Source organism: Nilaparvata lugens, chromosome 7 (genome assembly GCF_014356525.2).
Source record: "Nilaparvata lugens isolate BPH chromosome 7, ASM1435652v1, whole genome shotgun sequence".
Taxonomy (NCBI): Eukaryota; Metazoa; Arthropoda; class Insecta; order Hemiptera; family Delphacidae; genus Nilaparvata; species Nilaparvata lugens.
The window spans coordinates 59,751,038-59,773,454 of NC_052510.1; the positions used below are offsets into that span (position 1 = coordinate 59,751,038).

Genomic DNA, 22,417 nt, shown 5'->3' on the forward strand with positions numbered 1-22,417 from the left:
GATTATGCAAAGGACGTTGGCGAACCGGCCAAGGATTTCAGGATTAGAACGATGGCCAAGGTCCCTAAGGCTGAAGGTGAAAGGATAATCAAAAAGCGATCGAGCCTGACAGGTCGCGCACGCGTAGTAGCCCAGGAGATGAGTGGTGATCTGGGTCGATTCAAGCGGTTCTTGGAGGCCTCGCACCGCAACGTGAAATGGGCGAAAGCAGTCTCCCGCGAATTTAAGAAGGCCTATCTATCAGTGAACGGCTTGATAGACGAAAGTAAGCTGCCTAACAAGCCTGATGTCGACGTATTCGTGCCAGGCAAGCACAATGCTACGATGTTCCGTGAGACTAAAAGAGAAATTGAGGATGTGCTCAAGGTATTCACGGTGGCACCTGTACTCGAAGATGATCAGAGTGTCTTGCCCAATGATGACGAGGCGGTCACTCCTTGCCTAGAGTAAAGAACGAGCGGCTAATCAAAGCAGTCACTCGAAATGCCTTGTTGTAAAAAGTTGTTCTAATTCTTATAATTGTGTATTCTGTAGAATAAGTGAAATGACCCCCGATGACACTGATGCTCAGTACGTAGAAGACTTCACAGAAAAGAAAAACAGATACCACAAGAGTATCTCCGACCAACAGGTCGCCACTAATCTGAGAGAAGTTATCATAGTAGTTTACCATTTTATTCCAATGAGTCAGAAGGAAATTTCAACCCATGATATCTCAAATCTATTACACTCTATGCCCATGGACACTAATTTATCAGTTAGAAGGAAAATTGATCTAGACCTCAATTATGAAAACGACATCCATATAAGTGAAGTCCTAACATTAATTAATAATACAGATAGCGCCATCAAAGGTATGGTTATTAAACCAAACTCTCCACATTACAAATTTTTCCATCCAGTGACAGTGGTTTCGCCACATCAAATTTCTAGTGATGTTCGCTCCATCATTGATTCTCAAATCGCGGCATTAAATACGTCTAAAACGCCCATTTAATTCCAGTTCACCCCCTGAGGCTTGTCCTGTCAATGATACGACTGCACCCAATCCCCCATTGATCGTAACGACTGCCAATAGCAAACGCCAGCGTAAGGCTTCTTTGCATAAGCATCGAAAATAGACAGGACGCATGCGCAAAATATTACCATTTCAACATTACCATAATACACATAATTGCTGCCAATTTTCCTATGTTTGACATTATTTTAATTATGGATTACACCCGAACCCTTTTGATTATAGGCTTGTTCCTACCTAAACTCGCGTATGTTGATTGCAATTGTAATAAATTATCCTCACGGCTCAATACATTTATGACCCCAGACCTTGTAGCCATGTACGATGGTGAGGTTAGTGCACCAGTAACTTTAGATCTAGGTACTTGAGCTCGCATGTGTAAAGGCGCATTTAATTCATCTTTTCAAGATTTCCTACGTGGACATACTGCTTACGATGAAGTGCAATCAATTGGCCGAGGTGTTGGATCCATGATCGGAAAGCGTAGGAAAAGGTTAGCCCCCCTAATAATAGGTGCTGCTGCTGTAGAGGGTATTGGTGTATCAATGGTTGGCACCATTTGGAACTGGTTTACTATTGATGATTTGCAAAATCAGATTCTTGAAATGCGCATGATTCTTAAAATAGTTGAGGCACATTCCTCAAAATCAGACGAATATATAGCCTATATGTAATATGTTCAAGTTGAAAGATAACATCACCGAACTGGATCTGCGTATATGCAAGACTTCATTGCGACTGGTGGCCGAGATCATCAATACTAAAATGCATGCTAAAGTGAGTTCCATTTTAGACGCCATCCGAAGCGGAACGATCAATTCCGCATTAATACCACCTGAGATGTTAACGACGTTATCGAGAAGTTTTTAGGAATGAAAGATTCCATATATGTAGACAACCCATTGTTGTTTTATACTTATGCTCGCATACATGTTGATATGTCCACCGTATTAAGTCTAGGTTACGTTCGTGCCGTAATCATAGCCCCATATATTAAATCGGCTCTTACTTCTGCAGGTATAGCTTTTGCCTTTCGATTAAACAATTATACTGATGTTGTATCAGCTGTTGGACCGACCCATATAGGGATAAATGTTAGGCGAGACTTGTCGGGATGCTTGTACCATAGCAACACTTACTTATGTTCAGAGGTTACGGCCTCAATACCAATATTTGATACACTTGATATCAAGGAGTTCTACGAATATCAAGGCATAGTTGTATCAACCACTAAAGACGTGGTTTCCTATTCCGATTTGTATGGTAATACACATTCAATTAATGGTCCAGTAGTATGTGACTCAACTAATGTACAACGTGTAACTATTAAGGGCTACATGGCATACTGTACCCACAACTTGGTTAATTAAAGATAGCATTTTGGATGAGAGAATCTCTACCGGTGACATCCATGTGAAAAATTATGATAATAATTTAATGCCATTACACACCTGGATATATCATCAGGAATATAATGAGTGGTATTCATCAGAATAGTCATCCCAAATGTTATATGAATTAAATAAATTTAAGTTAATTAAATTAAATAGTAAGAATTGTCATTACTTTGCTACTTCTAGTAGCTTCCTACTTCGTCTGGCATTAATGCACCCACACCAAACTTTCCAACACACGTAGTGCCCTACGTTCTATAAGCATTTGTGATACAAGCGAGGTCGCTGGAAAAAATGAAAGTAACACACGGTTTAACGTGTATACAACTCATATGTGTACAGTATATTTTACAGTGGACTTATCTTACACTCCCTCCTGGAAGTCCACGATACGTAATATTTTCGAATCTTCAACATCCTCTATCTAGACAATTAGATAACAGGGGGGGGGAGCTCTAGTTGATGCATACACATGTAAACTTTCTCTTTCAAACTGTTAATGATGTCCCTTTCGTTCATCTGAGCTTGTATGTACTTTTAAATTACAACTGGAACAATTTTTTATGCCATTTGAATAACAAATGCATAGAAAATACACGCAAAATAATCTGAAATTCTTTCACAAATTCTAATGACTAGTAAGACTTAGATTAAAAAATATAACCTGAAATTCTTTCACAAATTCTTAAGACTAGTTATACTCTGTTGTCGAATGTTAAAAAATAAAACCTACAAAATAATCTGAAATTCTTTCACTTATATTCTAATGACTAGTTTGATTTGAACTGCTCAATAATTACATCTATCACATTACCTTATCACATGCAGATAATTTTAAACAGTAACCTGAACATTCTGAACAAAGTTGCTCCACTCCACCTTTGAGGGCGCCAAGTAGAATGCCGGAGAAACCTTGGCTCCACAGGGGCACTGACACCCTGCAATAAAAAGAAAATATATCATCAAATTTTTACATAATTTATATAGTCCTAAATAAACTCATAACATTATTTTAATAATAACAAGATTAGTACATCTTTGGTAGAATCTTGTATACAAAAAGAAATATGCTACACTGTTTTTTTCTTTAGGTTTTAGGGCTACTTTTAATGTAAATATAAATTTCAGTACCCTTTTAAATTATTTTGTCACATGTTTCGGACATTAAAGCCATTTTCAAGTCAAGTCTTGTCTAAATCTCTTAATAAAAATATAAATCTCAGTACCCTTTTAAATTATTTTGTCACATCATGTTTCGAGCATTGAAGCCATCCATTTTCAAGTCAAGACATGTGACAAATATATTTAAAAAGGTACTGAGATTTATATTTTTATTCAATATGCTATACATATGAACAGCAATGAGTTACATTTGATTAGGGTTTCACTAGTGAGATAACTTTTGTTGACGGTGAAAAATGAATGAGCGTCACCGTTAGATTGAATGAAAGTAGGACAACGTGTATCATGATATACAGAGTGTTTCAGAAGTGGTGTCAAACATTTTAGGGTATTGTTCTTGGATGATAGGATCATCCAGGAACAATACCCTAAAATGTTCGACACCACTTCTGAAACACCTGTATAATGTGTATCAATGAATATAATATCAAGTAAATAAATGAACAACCTAGTTCCTCAATGATGTTTCAATAAATAAGTAGTTGCGACGTGACATCTCAACTATTTTTATTACATTACTTGTTTTCCAATAATTAAGGAGATGGTCATTACCAAATTAACCATAATCCAGCTGAATGACATTTTCAAGTATCTTTATTAAATTGATTATTGAACAGTGATGGATCATTAGGCTATTCAATAAATAAGGAGATGATGGTCATAACCATGTTACCCACAATTCAGGTGAATAACATTTTCAATGAAAATTTCACCCCCTACATTGAAGCTGCTATAATAAATCATTTCAAAGAGACTTCAATGGTCTACAAACCTACGATAAGTAGGTACTTTTGTTAGTATTTTTGATTCATTTAATTTCTATTTATTATTATTTCACTTACATTACATTTCTTGTTTTTTAACACTTCTTCATACTTAATTGTTAGTATTCATTTGTAATCTGTAGTGTCTGTGTATGTTCAATTATGGTTTTTTTCAAAGGATGAACGTGTGTTTATTATTGAAAGTTATTTCGCCTATAAATCTTACGAGCGAGTGAAAGACGAATTCAGGTTGAATTTCCCAATTCTGCAGTACCTAATAACGCCACAATAACACGTCTGATCGATAAATTTCGTGAGACTGGAAGTGTTCAGGATTGGAAAAGCACAGGTCGACCGTCAGTGTTAACAGAACAAGTTCTGGACAATGTGAAACAACGTTTGACTACCTCACCCAGGAAATCACTTGGAAAGTTATCTGTACAGGCTGGATTGTCACTATCTTCCACTTTCAGGGCTACTAAAAAATTGAATCTGCGTCCTTACCGCATCGGAGTCGTTCATGAACTGAAGGATGTTGACCATGGGAAACGTATACAGTATTGTCGTTGGATACGTTCTCTTGTGAATATGGTTAACAATAATTAATAGGTTACCTTAACAATTATTAATACTTTAAAAAGTGAGGTTTTTAATAACAATCATCATACACTTGACGGTATAATTTAATACAGCATAACTTATAATTACTTTAATAACTTAATGTAATAAATAAACTTTCTCAAACTTCCATGTGCGTCCTTTTTGATACATTAGGGTCATCCACAAGGCCTTTGTTCCTGACCTCTCCCTGCAACCATCTCAGTCTCCATAACTCCCTTGCACTTCTAATTTCCTCTTGCTCGTCAAGTCTCAAGTATCTTCTTGACTTGAGGCGCCTTGGTGGAGGGTTAGCCAAATCTCTAGAGACTGGGAAATGAACTTGTTCTTCTTCTCCAACCTTCTGAGATCTGAAGGCATGATGTTACTAAGCACAGGCAACCACTCAGTCTCTGTTGGTCTCAATGTCCCACTAATCTTCCTCATAGTTTCATTGAAAACTGTATCAATTTTCTCAACATGTCTGCTGTGAGCCCAGACAGAAGAGCAGTACTCCCCTGTACTGTACAGAAGTGCAAGACTTGATGTTCGAAGGGAATTCATGTCACAACCCCAGGTTGTTCCCGCAAGTTTGCTGATGATATTTAGCCTTGTCTTCAGTTTATCTCTCAACCCCTGCAGATGTTGTCGATATGTGAGGGATCTATCAAGTCTGACTCCTAGGTAACGGGGAGCTTCCTGATGAGATATTCTTTTGCCACATAACCTGAGATCAATTCTTTTTTGCATGCTGGTTACTGAGATGGAATATTGGTGTGCTGAGCTGATGACAGCATGGGGATACACATCTGATCCTCTGTGCCAATGTGGACAAATCCAATCAATGAACCACCTAATATCTGAGTGTCCACAACACTCCTATCATGGAGGGCTGTCGGCCCTCCATGATGCTGGAGAAGATGCGTGTCAGTGGCTCCAGAGCGTTCTAAATTCTATTGGTATTTGAAATATTAAGTGTAAAATTATGTTTTTCTTCTAATTTTGGCCTATGTATACATATGCATATATATATATATATATATATATATAATATATATATATATATCATACACTTGACGAATTGAAGGCTTATATTGAAAGAGAGATTAAAATCATTTCTGAGCAAACACTACGAAAAGTGGCTGCAGTGTTTGAACCTGCATTACTAGTGGAGGAAGCCATTTTGAACATTTATTGTGAAGTTTTAAAGTTAATTTGGATATAATGAAGGTAATAATTTAATACAGCATAACTTATAATTACTTTAATAACTTAATGTAATAAATTCACTTTCTCAAACTTCCATGTGCGTCCTTTTTGATACACCAGTTATCATAAACCTACTATGTTCTGAATTTCATGAGAATCGTTAGAGCCGTTTTCGAGATCCGGTGAAATACAAGCATATAAACAGAAGTTGCTCGTTTAATAGTATAGGATTGAACAGCGATGGATCATTCTTGATTAACTTACCCATAATCCAGCTGAATGAACCAATCTTGGAGCTGCACTTGGGACAGTAGATTTTGCCCTGCTCCGACTGAATAGCAGCTTTCATCCAGGTCATTGGCTCCACAAAGTAGGTCAGGTTGCACAGCGACTTTTCCGGCTCAACAGGAGGCCAGTTTTCAGTTTTCCACGAAGGCTTTTCCCTGGCAGCGTGAGGTACTATGTTGCTGGCTGATGCTACAATACGCCTACAAAATTAAAAACAAATTATTATTTTAAACAAATTATAATTATTATCAACAAATTATTCCCATTCTCATTTACTTTTAGGGCTACTGAGATTATTGAAAAACAATAATAGTTCATAATCATTATCATCGTCGTTGGTAATCCATTTCTTTACGCAAAGTACATTTGTCACATTTATATTCTCATTATTACTCTTTGTACTTTGTAATTTTCAATTTGTTTGTATTTCCAACTTTATTGTTTGTGTTTTTGTGATGAATAAAGTTTCTATCTAAAGCTGCGTACAGATATACGCGCCTCCAACCCGCTCCGCGTACGCTCTGCCTTCGTTCCGCCATCGCTCCGCCCCCGCTCTGCACTCGCACCGATCATGAACGTTACGGGAGATGTTAGCTTTTCTCGTGTTCCACTCTTGCTCCCCGGTCGATCATCAATCGCTCTGCTCGAGTGACGTTCGGTTGCGGAGCAGAGCGAAAGTCTGTACGCACCTTTACGTATTTATTAGGCTTTTCAAGCCTGTTCCGGCGTCCATCTCTTCCTCGGTCTACCAATACTTCTGCCTATTGGCTTGTGGAGAAGAGCATTTAATGGGTGACGGTCTTGTGGCACTTCAAGGACATGATCTAACACTTATGTTTTTATGAAACTCAAAACTGGATGGACATCACAATAATATTAATAACAAGCCGTCAGGCTCGCTTCGCTCGCCATATCCGTCTAGCCAGGGGGCTCCGCCCCCTGGACCCCCGACTGGATCGTCCAAGAATGAGATCAGCAGGCTCGCTTAGCTCGCCTGCATTTTTCATTTGAGCATTTTTATCATATGTTAGGACAATCCAGTCAGGGGTCCAGACTAAACGTCTGGCTAAACGGATATGGCGAGCGAAGCGAACCTGACGGCTAGTAATATAATATTCCCAGGATTGAAGTAGCAGTGCCCAATCAATTTTTCCGCGATAAATGCATTTTAATCTTCAACTTGGTGCCAACCTAACAAAGTCAACTCAACTTAATGCCAACCTGACAAAATTATTAATTTAGTTGCCAGTTAACAACTGTTTCGAAGAGGTACTCTATCTAGATTGTAGTTCTATAGTAACATATGATATGGAAATTTCAATTATAATTAAGAGATTGGGAGAAGAAGAATATACATGCTAAAAGACGAACTTTAAACCCTTAAAAACAACCCTTAGAGTTAAAATATTTCCAAAAGATTTCTTAGTGCGCCTCTAAAGGGCCAACTGCACATACCTACCAAATTTGAACGTTTTTGATCCGGTAGATTTTTAGTTCTGCGAGTGAGTGAGTGAGTGAGTGAGTCAGTCAGTCAGTCAGTCAGTCAGTGAGTGAGTGCCATTTCGCTTTTATATATATAGATATCAATACAAAAAATATTAATTTTTTAATAATTTTGGTTGTACATCACAATAATAGTTATGGAAAAAATTTAAAGGGTACTTGATAACTTTTATTGTTTAAATACTTATTGTATATAGTAAATGCTCGTTGATCAATGATCATTCTAGAATTATGTAGGCTTAATTGAAGGAAAATAGTGCGAGAGAGAATCTTGAAATTCATTTCAAAAACGTTATATAATTTATAAATCAATAATCTTACCTGCATTTCCTGCATCTGTACACTAATGGATCAGGCCTGACAGTTATCAAAGCCGGATCTGGTTTCACCACATCCAAACAGTCTTGAGGAAGAATTTTCACTGCAAAATAATAACAAACTTATTAAAAAAAAAACTTCATAGCTATGAAACTGAAGCAAAAGTACTGTTATTGAGGAACATAATACCTAAAGTCTGTGAGATATCATTTTCAACATGAAGAGGAGAAACCCATTTCTCCTTCCACGGTTTGTAGCATAGACACAGACGGACATCCTGCGCATAATTAGATGCGCCGTGTCATTTTGCTTCACGTTCTTGTGATGAACACATCTCCGTAACATACACAAACCAATATACCTGCTGACCAGTTAACGACTTGGAACATTGCCAGCAATAGCTGGAGAGGAGTGTTGACTCTCACACAGACACAAAAGAAGGAGAATGCTGCTGTGTAGTGGGGGTGATTAGTGAAGGATAGAGCATCGGACCTTACCTCTCCGTCTTCGAGAAAGAGCCGTGTTAAAAGTAATTTCTCACGGACTTTAGTAACTTCCTAAAACTGATAAAAAATTAATAATTTTATTCAACATGATACAAGCTACTTCATATGAAACAAGAAATATTTTGAACCTTGATTGAAGAACATTCAGTAGCATTCTGGAATGAAATAACATTAATAATATCATCTTACATGAACTTAGCCAACTGAACTTATAAGAAACAAACAAGTTTTGTTTGTAGAACATTTAGGCCCAGTTGCACAACAGCCGGTTAAATTTTAACCGTGATTAATTTCAAGAAAACGAATCAGAGAAGGCGTTTTTGAAAAGACGGCTTCTCTGATTGGTTTTCGTGGAATTAATCACGGTTAAAATTTAACCGGCTGTTGTGCAACCAGCACTTAGTGAATTTCACAAATCCTTGATTAAGAGATAGTTAGCAAGTTAACGCATGAGAAAAGGTTATGTAAGTTGAGATAGTTATGCAAGTTAACGCATAACTAATAAGTTGGCTCACTCTCTAATTCTATTTGTTTTATCTTATCAATGAATTTTCCTGATTTGGATAGCAAACTAACGAATGATTTTTCAAGAATTCATCTGCAGTGAAATTTACCTTAATTGGTTAGGATGGGAAAAGCATTGATAAAATAGAGAATGTCAACAGTTTGAACATAATCTCAATCAAGTATATTTAGAGAATCGCAGTATAATATAATATTATAATGTGATTCTCTAAATACTTGATTACTTTATCCAATGATTTGTAAATTTTAGACGTGCTCTAAAAAATGCATGATTTCCCTGGTTTTACATTGATCTTATAAGACATCAATCAGGGTGGCCACCCACTTAAAAAAAAAAATGCATGAGTAATTCCCGGTTTTCCAGAGTAAAATTTCAAATTTTACAGCTAGAGTATCCGCGATATTTGAGGAACAAGATACATTCGTGAAGAATTTATTATGGAAATCTTTACTTTGATCTTTCATGACGAATTGCGAATAGCGTATTTAAATTTCCAAACATATTGATAATTTTTGACACTAGTCTATTTTTGTGAGGAATTAATACGTTCTTTCAACTACTCATGTGTGTAGAGTGCTTTCGGACAGGGTCCATTTTCAACACTCAGTGAGTAATTAAAAAACGAAAAATGTCTCACAAAAATAGACTACAGTGTCAAAGTTATCAATACATTTGAACATTTATTATGTATTTATACTTTTTATGAGTCATACTTTTACTAATGGAGTAAACTTTTACCATATATACGTATGATCAGTACCATAGCCGATTCCGACGTAAATCTCATTCCGAAGAGAATGAAGCCATCAAAATACTCAATTTTGGAATTTAATTGATTTATATCATAACTAAAAATATGATCATTTCAAAATATAGCCTCATATAAGCGAGCGTCAAATTTTTTCACTGTTACTGTACACTTCTTAACTAAATTAATTGAAATTTATGAAAAATTCATGAGTAATTGGAAAAATTCATGGTATTTTTCCGGGTTAGTAAAATCATGAGGAATTCAAGGTAGGAATTCTCCCGGTAGGTGGCCACCCTGTCAATTCAATATGGACGACTGCTACTGCTTAAAAGCTGGATTCCATACTAATAGAAAATGAAACAACAGGCTTGAACCTCCCTGCTGCAATCTCTAATTGAAGATATAAAATTGAGGTAATGTTCATAGATTTGATTTCTACTAATAAATAAATAAAAAAATACTCCACAACTCACCTTTTCTGACTTTATCGGCAGCAATCGCCAATCTGTACATGCGAAATTGGGCATTACTGCGATCTATATGATAGCACATTCGCTCATATAGTTTCAACTGCGCTTCAAATCCTCTATTCGGCCCAACAAAACGACGCTGCTTCTTAACCCTATCAACAAAAAACATAGATACTAGTAGTTCTGTGAACAGTAGACCTCACACAGTATTCTCATCCACAAGTACCTGATTGAAACTATAGACCTTATGGAAATATAGCAATAGACTGGCTTCTCCACACATCTGTGTAATCACTTGTCAGCTGATTTATGATGAATAATATTCTATAGTCTGATTTTTTACTCTGATATTGGCGTATGAAGGAGGCTCATTTTTCCTTTTATATATTATCCTTGAAATGCAAAATTTCCAAAAACCTTGTATATACGTCGACGAGCAATTAAAAAAGGAACATACCTGTCAAATTTCATGAAAATCTATTAAGGCGTTTCGCCGTAATTGCGCAACATATAAACATTTAAACATTAAGAGAAATGCCAAACCGTCGACTTCAATCTTAGACCTCACTTCACTTGGTCAGTTAGAAAATTGTCACCCAAGTTGTCAATGAAATTGGAAAAAATAACAATATATCCTCAAGATTATAATGAGCATACAAACACAGAGCATATTGTTCAGAGCATACAAACTTACCGTACAGAAAAGATAGCATAAAGACGATATCCCACGGTATACTGCGTTTATGTTCTAAAGTTGACTGTCAACTCTAGCCGATAGTCAAAGTTGTAGTTTTTCGGGAAGCTATGAAGGCCTAAAACTGGTTTGTGTCATCTCAAATACTGAGCCGTTCTTGGAATCTCATCCGGTCAAACCAAGTGATTAATATAAAAGTAGTTCTAGTCGACAGTAATCGGCTTAAAATTTGGAACATAAATAACATGGGAATCTACTTATGCTATCTTTTCTCTATAGTTATACAGATTGAGGTTCACATTAAACTAGCACTAATTGATTAAAATTGGTGTAGCTATCCTTGCCTATCATTCGACAAAGCAGATAGTGATATCCTTTTCTATCTCTGCAATGTTGCCAAAACCTAACAATGTACAAATGTAATTACATAATTGACAAAATACGAAAGTTCATCATTCCATCATTGAAATGTATATTTTTTGATGAATAAAATATGATTGATTATTTCAAACAAGAATAAACAGATTGTGCCGTTTCCAAAGTTTCAGTTTAAACTGGATTAAATCTATATCAAGTATCGTTCGTTATAAGAAAAAGAGAAGAATATGTTTTGAATTAAGATTAATCTAAGATAATAATAACTTTATTCTCGCAGAAGAAAGCGTGAACAAGATAATAATAATAACTTTATTCTCGCAAGAGAAAGCATAAACAATAAATATCGGGGCACCGAGCTCCGCTCTGGAGTACAAAAGCATATAACATTTATTACGAAAGAAAACATTATAATAGGCCTATATTTATAGTTTATACAGGAAGGTTCTATCTAATCACAGTGGATTGAGATTAATTCCCAGAGGAATGCAAAAATTTATCTCACAAAATCATGTTAAATTTTAATCCAAATCAGAGAAGACCATTTCAAAAAGATAGCTTATCAGATTGGTTCTACTGGAATTAATCGGGATTAAAATTTAACCGGCTATTGTACAACCGGCACAGTCATAATTTTGTCTCAGTTCCACACACATGCACTCTCTCACTCTCTTCAATCATCAACAGACGACAAAATTTCCAGCTGTTTTTCCAAGGACGTATTTATCATTTAAATATCCTTCAGCGAGTTATCCCAGGGTTGAGACCTAGTGCAATCGAATTTTTATATCATAAACCTACTTTCTTCCATATTTCGTGAGAATCGATAGAGCCGTTTTCGAGATCCGGTCACATACAGATATATAAATATCTAAACATATAAACAGAAATTGCTCGTTTAATAGTATAGGATTACAGAAAATGTAAACAAACTGAACTGTTTTTGTTATAATATGGTTCATTTTGAGTTCAAGCCACCAGCTGATTAAATTTACTTCAAGCTTAAACTGTGCAGACGGCCCTAAATATTAAATCAGATATACATTTATCTTCTATGGAATGCAGTGGCAAGACGGAGAACCGGCAACGCTATCTCCCATTTCTCCACATCAAGTGGTAGATAGGACATTACAGTACAAACTGAGCCACGTCAACAAATAATCATTCTATTCTATTTTCCTCCACTGTGGACCTTATTAGAGAAAATGGTTGCCAAATTCATATCATTGCAATTGAAAAAAATTACTTCAAACTCATGAGAATTATACTATGGTTTATGGTTATTGTTCAAAGCCTGCAAGTCACCAGACAATCAAAAAAAAAGATCTAAAAAATATATAAATATAATATGAGATAATTTGCGGGGCCAGTCACCAAGGTTAAATTTTACATCAATATGAAAGTAGACTGAATAATTTTTAGTGAATCACCAATGAAGGAAACTTACATCTCATAAGCTTCATTGAATGGCAGCTGGTATTTTTTCATAAAATATGCGATAACAAATAGTTGCGCTCCTTGAAACACCGAAATAGCTGAAAAAAGAAAAAGAGATTGATATTGAAAGCGAAATAAAATGTAGATTACAATGGGCCAGGAACGTGCTCAAGAGAGGAGAAGAGTCCAATCTGAAAAAGTTTTAGCACCTAACCCTCCAGGAAGAAGACCCCGTGGGAGACCCAGTTAGAGATGGTGGCAGGAGGTTAAGACTGGCATGGAGTGATAGAAAAAGATGCTAAAGCTGCGTACACATATACGCGCTTCCAACCCGCACCGAGCACGCTCCGCCCTCGTTCCTCCATCGTACCGCAGTCGCTCCGCCCCCGCTCTGCAGTCGCACCCATCATGAACGTTTCGGAAGATGTTAGATCTTCTCGCGCTCCCCGGTCGAACCACTCTTGCTCCCCGGTCGATCATCAATCGCTCTGCTGGAGTGACGTTCGGTTGCGGAGCAGAGCGAAAGTCTGTACGCACCTTAAGGAGCGATCTACGTGGAGACAGTTTTTGGTGCGGCAAATATCAACTTAGATGGCCCTGGGAGTAAGTAAAATAGGCCTAAATAATATTGATACATTTTTCATATACTGGAAAGTAGGTCTTTGCATAGGTATTCGAATGTTTGATGAATTTCAGCATTAATTATTTTATGTGTGCTTGATGTATATTGACGATGTTTGAAGAATAAATTCAACTTATTGAAGGCTGTAGTTTTGGGCTATCCAAACGTTTTCCATAAGTGAAAAGTTATATCATTAAATGAGTAATAACTACGATATTGAATACTAACTAAACTACAATAATATTATTGATGATGTTTTTGATCATGCTGGATATTCAATGTGAATAAATACATTTTCCAAGGTTGGATCTTAATTAAAAATAAACTAATAACAATATTTCCAATCACTAGAAAGTTCAATTGATCAACATTCCAGAAAGACAAATAATTGAAAAAATCATAATTGAAGGATCTACAGTTTATCTATATCGATCGTGCACAGAAGTTTCAAGAGAACAGTTCATAAGAAAAATTATATCATAATATATATTTAAAAATGTTTAAAGCTTGAAAATAGAGTCTTATGCCAAAACTTGGCATGCGAAACTGGTTGTTTTTTCAATTTTCTATTTTACATTTCAAAGTTTTAAATGGGTACTATGATATTATTTTACAACTGAAAATTGAGCTCTGAATATACCTTTTCTAGAGAATATGATATGCTGATATATTATAATATACTGAGCATGCTCATAACAGTGTAATGTCTCTTACCAATGAACAAGCACGACACCATTCGACTGTCCATCAGAAATAAATTTGTATGTATCCTCAAAATGACTCAACAAGTCTTCACAAGGTATATCTGTAACTGAGAACAAGAAATACTTTTTAGAAACTATGACATTCACAATATTACAATAACTTTGTGATTATAAATTGGTATGTTCTAAGATAAAACCATGAAGTAGAATCCTACAAGTAATCCAAGTTTTGCATACCGTATTTTCTCTATTTCACTTCTAGGCGAGTAGATTTCACAGATGGAAATAATATTTTATTTGAAATAAGATTTATATTAAAGATTTTGTTTTTCGGTTCATGCACGATCTGACGTGCACTTGCACATATACACATTTAATGTGATCATAGAGTGTTCTTCTAGCTAAATTCACAACAAAACAATATTGTTTGTGACACTGTCCATCTGGAATCGCCAGTAAAATAAATAAATGTATCAACTCAAGAATTTTGTTCAAAAATAGAGTATTGTCAATAAAAAATAAGTAAGTTACTCGACAATGACATCATCAGATGAGGCTTGGAGACAGTTTGGAGATAGACATAAGGGTATTAAGATCATTTTCAAGTTAAGATCATGTCGGCAAAAATCGATGTGTGGAAACACCAATTAAAACACTTGAAAATTTTCATCTGCGATGCCATCAAAAGCTAAAATTTTTTATTGAAAACGAATCTTGAAAGCTTAAAGGTTTTATATTCAGCAAGTTTATAGTGTGAGGAGCTTTTCTAAGTACCTTGAACATACATGCTCTTGATACTTGGTATCGAAAGAATGTTTCTTGGCAGCGGACATGAATCGACAGTCAAAATGTGATTGATCTTTCTATCCTCCAGCATATCCAAATCCATAGCTGCGGTCAAGTTTCCTGAAAGCAAAAACAATGCTATTAGCTGTCACCTATTACCGAAAATATAGTTGATAGGCCTATCTAAGGTATTAAAATGGGAGCGATAATTAACAATTTTATCGTGAGGTTGAGTTCTGTAGGCCTATCATATAGATTCACTCAAGTAGGCCTACTGTATTTTAGAATCTAGATTTTAGTGTGATAATAGTGCTGGCCTATTTGATACAAATTAATCCAATAAAAATATTTAAAATAGCTGTTTAGAAACTAACCTTAAGTAACAGCGACTTCCACTGATATCAATTTTAATTGTATCACTTGACAAACTGGCTTCTTACAATATGACTTGACAAAATTTGAAAAACTTAAGAATGATTTTAATGCATCCAATCTTTATATCAATTATGACTTCTTGAAAACTTAATAATTGTGATTTAGAATATTGCTACGTGTAACGTTTCCTGATATTTCCTTCACGTTACGAAAATGCACGTATTCATTATACAATGAGAGTTAAATCTTTCTAGAACGGAATGAGTTGATTGCACTCGGTCGTTATCAGCGGACATTTGCGGTTAGCAAGTCGGTACTTTGTATGTTGGGTTTTGATGATAAACTACTGACATTTCCGGGAAGCGAGTTGTTACTTTGTATGTAAGTTGATGATAAACTATCTGATAATGCTATTTCTGACCTAAATCGGTTAGACACTTGCAAATTCATTATTTCATCATTTAAACAGCAATTAAATAATATTATTTTGCAATTTTTTATTAGAATACTAATAAATTAACAAAATTGCAAGTATGATGAGATTCACTATATCATTTTATCTCAGTTAAGAGTTTAGTTTTAAACAGCTATTTCTAATAGGCTACTAAAATCTAACTAAATTGTATCAAAATAAGCTAGTGCGTCTTATTTTTCCTCTTATTTCTTAAAAATAAAAATTAGATCGATATTTTCAACAATAAATGCTGAGATACAGCGGTCGCCCAACTATTGCACTTTGGTCATTTTTCATCTTACTTCAAAGTTCTAGACTAGCATCAAAAACGCATTGTCTAATTATTATGCTTGCAAGTTACTAAATTATACTGTGAAATAAAAATTTAAAATTTTCTAAGATTAAAATTACCTGTATAGACAAGTAGCCAGTCAATTCCTTAGCTTGTACTTATCTTCTGACACACAAACATACATTAAAACCTTTTAGTCGTGACCCCGGGTCCCAGGGACCCGGGCAATTTTTGTTTTAGTTATAATAATTTTTCTTCCGTTCACTTTACTGTCTATTGTGACCCATGTAAATTCATGTCAGTTAAAACACTTAAACTTGATGTAGATTGTTAGTGCTCTGTGACTTGTTGTTTTCGTGAAATAACGCTTTTGGGTCCCTGGGACCCAAGGGTCACGACTAACGTAACTTTTTTCATTTTTTCAAAAGCACATTTTTATGCAATAGTGATTGGATCCAAGCAGTCAACAAGTACATTGTGAGCAGAGATTTCGAGAAATGTACAAATTAACTTCTAGATCTCTATTTCAATGACATTAGTGATGTTAAAAATAAATTCGTAGTTCACGATAAGAATACTGACCCTGAATAGGATAATAGTGAAACCAATGAACTTCAAGTGACCCTAGGGGTACAAAACCTCCCCTAAAAGTGAACTTTATATGACCTTATATATTTGTCATGTTTCTAGTAGAGTTTCATGTAGGTTTTAGGATTTATAGTAGTATTCATCACAATAATTTCATAAGTTTTGCAAAGATTGTGCAAGATGAACTTGAGGGTAGGTTAAAAACTACCCTAAGAGTGGACTATGACCTTCAAATGTTTCCCATCTTTCTTGTAGTGTTGCATGTAAGATCCATAATTTGTATTCATCACTATCATTTTTTTGTTCACTTTATACTAATAGTTCTGTGAACAGTAGACCTCAAGCAGTATTCTCATCCACAAGTACCTGATTGGAACTATAGACCTTATTGACCAAGCGAAGTGAGGTCTAAGATCCAAGTCGACGGTTTGGCATTTCTCCTAATGTTTAAATGTTTGAATTTTCAAATGTTTATATGTTGCGCATTTACGGCGAAACGCGGTAATAGATTTTCATGAAATTTGACAGGTATGTTCCTTTTTTGATTGCGCGTCGACGAATATACAGGGTTTTTGGAAATTTTGCATTTAAAGGATAATATAAAGGGAAAAGGAGCCTCCTTCATGCGCCAATATTAGAGTAAAACTCAGACTATAGAATTATTCATCATAAATCAGCTGACAAGTGATTACACAGATGTGTGGAGAAGCCAGTCTATTGCTGTATTTCCATAAGGTCTATAGTTTCAATCAGGTACTTGTGGATGAGAATACTGCGTGAGGTCTACTGTTCACAGAACTACAAGTGGAAATACAGCAATAGAATGGCTTCTCCACACATCTGTGTAATCACTTGTCAGCTGATTTATGATGAATAATTCTATAGTCTGATTTTTACTCTTATATTGGCGTATGAAGGAGGCTCCTTTTTCCTTTCATATTAGCCTATCCTTGAAATGCAAAATTTCCAAAAACCTTGTATATACGTCGACGCGCAATTAAAAAAGAAACATAGGCATACCTGTCAAATTTCATGAAAATCTATTACCGCGTTTCGCCGTAAATGCGTAACGCCTAAACATTAAGAGAAATGCCAAACCGTCGACTTGAATCTAAGACCTCACTTCGCTCGGTCAATGAAATAATAACCAAACGTTCCTTTCCACTACCCTAAAAATGTAAGGTTTTTAATACATTTATTTTTAAAATTATAATAAAGATCGATTTCTGCTTCACTTTAGTGCTTGTTGCGTTCATCATTAACCCTTGGACATATTAGAATCACAGAATAACATTATATATTGAAATATATTTAGATATTCAATATGAAAGAAACGGGTCCCTTGGACCCAGGGTCACGACTAACGTCAGAAAAAATAGGATCACGACCAGTCTAGTTTTAAACTGCTATTTCTAATATTAAAATTTAACTAAATTTTATCAAAATAGGCTAGCGCGTCTTATTTCTTCAAAAAATAAAAATTGAGTCGATATTTTCAACAACTCTCAGATACAGCGGTCGCCCAACTATTGCAACTACTAGCATCAAAAACACATTAAATAAGCATTATCTTTTTATTATTATGCTTGTAAGTTACTGAATTAGACTGTAAAATAAAAATTTTCTAAGATTGAAATTACCTGTATAGGCAAGTACCTAGCCAGTCAATTCCGTAGCTTGTCTTTATCTTCTGACACACAAACATACATTATAAACAAGTTTAAAGTATTCAAATAATATCAAAATTTATTCTTACCTAGCCATAGTCCAGGTTCAATACAATCAAGATTTGTTGGCCCTGCGTCATCGTCAGATACCAATTCATTTGTGCTTTTGGAATGTCTGGATGATAGCGATTTTCTCAAACTACAACGTTTTACTTCCATTTTCAAATCTGTTTACAGCCAATCACAAATAATGCAGATCCTGATGTATTAGTCTGAGAAAACTATGACATTTTTACGAAACGCAGTAAATACTAATAAAACTGTGTCTCAATTGAAAGTAACTTTTTGTTCAACAAGTAGCCCAACTACAATAATTGACAAGTTAACAAACAATCGTTCAAGAATCAACATCGGGAACGGAACCTACGGAAGTCGGAATGACAAAATGACGACGTTTTGCTACAAAGTACATAGTGCCAACACACTGCAAAGCGCAAGACTGCTTTTTAAAAATAGATGTTCATCAAAAATAATGTATTATATCAGATTACAGCTACTTTCGAGCTAAAAAAATGAAAAAAAATTAGAGAAATCAGTTAAACAATTTTTAAACATGTACAGAAAAATGAAAAAATATGAAGCGCTTTGTTATACGTGTTGGTAGCACTGCGTAGCTGTGTCACGCGCAAAGTTCAACTAGAATACGAAAAATTTTACCGGTGATAATTTGAACAATATTCAAGTTGAGCCTCAAAAAAAGAAAATAAAACTCAAAACTGCCGGAAAAATGAGAAGCCCAAGTATATAAAACACTATTGAATGATCAATTCGAAGTAACATATTATTGAATTGTTTAAAGTCTAATTAAAACAATAATTATTTCTGGAGAATGAGATTATAACAGCTACAGTTGTAGTCAAGCATGAACGAGATTGAACTTTAAACACTGAATTTTTCTATCGCAAAGAAGTATTTCAAACCGTTATCAGTGTTGACTGTCAAGCTTTGTGCTGGCTTTACAGAAATGTAGCCTACTGTGCTCTTCTAGAAAAAGATAGAAGCATAGACCGGTGATTTGATTTTGTTTGCTCTGAAATCAGCAGACGATACCGTAAACTTTCTAACACTTTATCTATCTACCTTGCTTTCTACTGACTATCCTTTTCCTCGATGATGTTGGTGATGATGATTTTTGAACATGAGCTTGAAACCGGTATTTACTACTAGTAGTTCTGTGAATAGTAGACCTCGCGCTCAGTTAGTTACATTGACCTGTTGTTATGTTTTCTCAAAAATTAAGAAATAATTTATCAATTTAAAATGTATAGAAAAAATCCTAAATAGACATAGAGCTTTGTGTGTCCTATATCATACCGTGACGTGTCGTCCCGGAATGTGAGTGTGAGCGCTACTGTTATCAGGTCTGGCTGCAACTGTCTACAACGTTGATGGAAAGATACAATTTTCAAGATGTTCGATGTTTTTGAACGGGTAGTATTATAGTCAACTGTCTACTAACGTTAATGGAATAGTTATTTGTGCATCTAGGGACTAAAGTGCAACTTTTTCTCCCTGAGGGAAACTGTTGTCGCCCGATGGCGTAGCCGAGGGCGACAATTTCCCTGAGGGAGAATAAGTACTTTAGTCCCGTGATGCACACAACATTTTTCCTCCACCTACACCAATACCTATAACAATGAATAATTTGTATATTGAATAATTAAATAAAAGTTCGCATAAACGAAAACGTACCTTTAGATGAACGCTCTCGTAGAGATGCGATGACGTTAGAGGTGTGTACTTTTTCATATCCACGTTAGAGGTGTGTACTTTTTCATATCCACCAACGGTTGAACATAACCTAACAATCGAAATAGAGCTACTTATTTCCTAGAGCTAAAATATTCCAAAGATCGAAATAGAGCTCTTTTACTTTTCCTCTACCGACCACGACAGTGTTGCCACATTCCTCATTCTTCAATCGCGGCGTTGTCGGACTTCTTCCCATGTTAATCTTATGGGTTTTATTTTTACTCCCTTGGGAGTAAAAGTGATCACTTTTCCCGCTGGGAATTATTTTTAGTCCCATGGGAGGAAAAGTAGTACTTTAGTATTCGATTCCAGGGTGTAAAATGAGACTTTTGATAGTAGGTGGAGGAAAAGATACATTTTATTCAAGATGTTCGATGTTTTTGAACGGGTAGTATTATAGTCCACTTGAGAGCTGATTTATGATGAATAATAATTCTATAGTCTGATTTTCACGGTACCTAATATTGGCGTATGAAGGAGGCTCCTTTTTCCTTCTATATCATCCTTGGAATGCAAAATTTCCAAAAACCTTGTATATACGTCGACGCGCAATTTGAAAAGGAACATACCTGTCAAATTTCATGAAAATCTATTACCGCGTTTCGCCGTAAGTGCGCAACATAAAAACATTCAAACATTAAGAGAAATGCCAAACCGTCGACTTGAATCTTAGACCTCACTTCGCTCGGTCAAATAAAGAAGGAGAAGAATGTTCACTTTGAAATGTTGCTGAGAAAATGTAAAGAGTTATTTATAGTACTACTTTGTAGAAATGCTTGATAACATTTGGGAAGCAGCTCGTTTTTCTCATTCGCGGTAAAGCGCTGCAAGTAAAAATGTATATTCAATGCTTTTTGGATAATAAAACATTCATATCATGCTTATTCATATTTATTATCGTACGGTATATGGTATATACGTGTGGTATCTTATCGGTCAGATAATTTTAGAAACATATGCTACTGATACCCTTTGAATGGATGACTAATTTTGATCAGGAAACTTCATAAAAATCTTTCTGGCCCGACAAACTTCGTACCGCCAATGTTCATAAACGTTTATAAAATTTACACTATAACTATCGAGATGGCATGTCAAAGAGACAAATAAAACGAGTGATCTCCTCTTCACTCAAGGAATAGAGTGGAAGTTGGAGGAGTTTATCTTGAAGTACATTATTACTTTCCTTGCCCTATTACCATAGGTAAGGAAAGTATTGCTTTCCGAAAAAAATTAAGGTACCACAATTTCCAAATTTCTATACGTTTCAAGGTCCCCTGAGTCCAAAAAAGTGGTTTTTGGGTATTGGTCTGTATGTGTGTGTGTGAGTATGAGTGTATGTTCGTCTGTGTACACGATATCTCATCTCCCAATCAACGGAATGACTTGAAATTTGGAACTTAAGGTCCTTACAAATATAAGGATCTGACACGAACAATTCCGATCTGATGCAATTCAAGATGGCGGATAAAATGTTGTCAAAAACAGGGTTTTTGCTTTTTTCTCGAAAACGGCTCCAACGATTTTGATCAAATTTATACCTAAAATAGTCATTGATAAGCTCTATCAACTGCCACAAGTCCTATATGTAAAAATTTCAGAAGCTCCGCCCCATCTATGCGAAGTTTGATTTTAGATTCCCAATTATCAGGCTTTAGATACAATTTAAACGAAAAATTCCAAGTGGAAAAGATTGAGCATGAAAATCTCTTCAATTAATGTTCAGTAACATTTTCACCTAAAATTGAAAATAAGCTCGAAATTCGAGAAAATGTTATTATTCCAATTACAAACTGTTGGCAACTGTTGATTCTATTAAATCATTCACTATGAAGAGATAGCAAACTTCATGTGTCTCTAGCCTTATTGTCCTGTTACCAGCTGGCTTGGATCTTTGAATAGTAGACTTGAGATGCGCGGGAACTCTAGCGTCAGGTGATAAATTTCCATAACGGCAAGGAAAGTTGTGTGAGTGCGCCACACCAGATTTTTTTTAATTGTTTATTTTCCAATTCACGGACACACAATGGGAGCCTGCTGAATATTTTCAGGGTGCGAATTGGGAAACTGGTGTGTGATTTGGGC

General features: G+C 35.4%; 1 protein-coding gene across 1 annotated transcript; it reads right to left on the minus strand.

The window, feature by feature from the left end:
• Positions 1-1,432: 1,432 nt before the first annotated feature.
• LOC111049923 (dual specificity protein phosphatase MPK-4) lies at positions 1,433-18,950 on the minus strand. The gene is given in 9 exon segments (XM_039433255.1): positions 1,433-3,350; positions 6,429-6,652; positions 8,277-8,376; positions 10,530-10,678; positions 13,043-13,098; positions 13,100-13,130; positions 14,369-14,465; positions 15,133-15,264; positions 18,610-18,950. Coding segments are annotated over 9 exon segments (1,023 nt in total). The 5' UTR covers positions 18,740-18,950; the 3' UTR covers positions 1,433-3,246.
• Between the last annotated feature and the right edge of the window lie 3,467 nt (positions 18,951-22,417).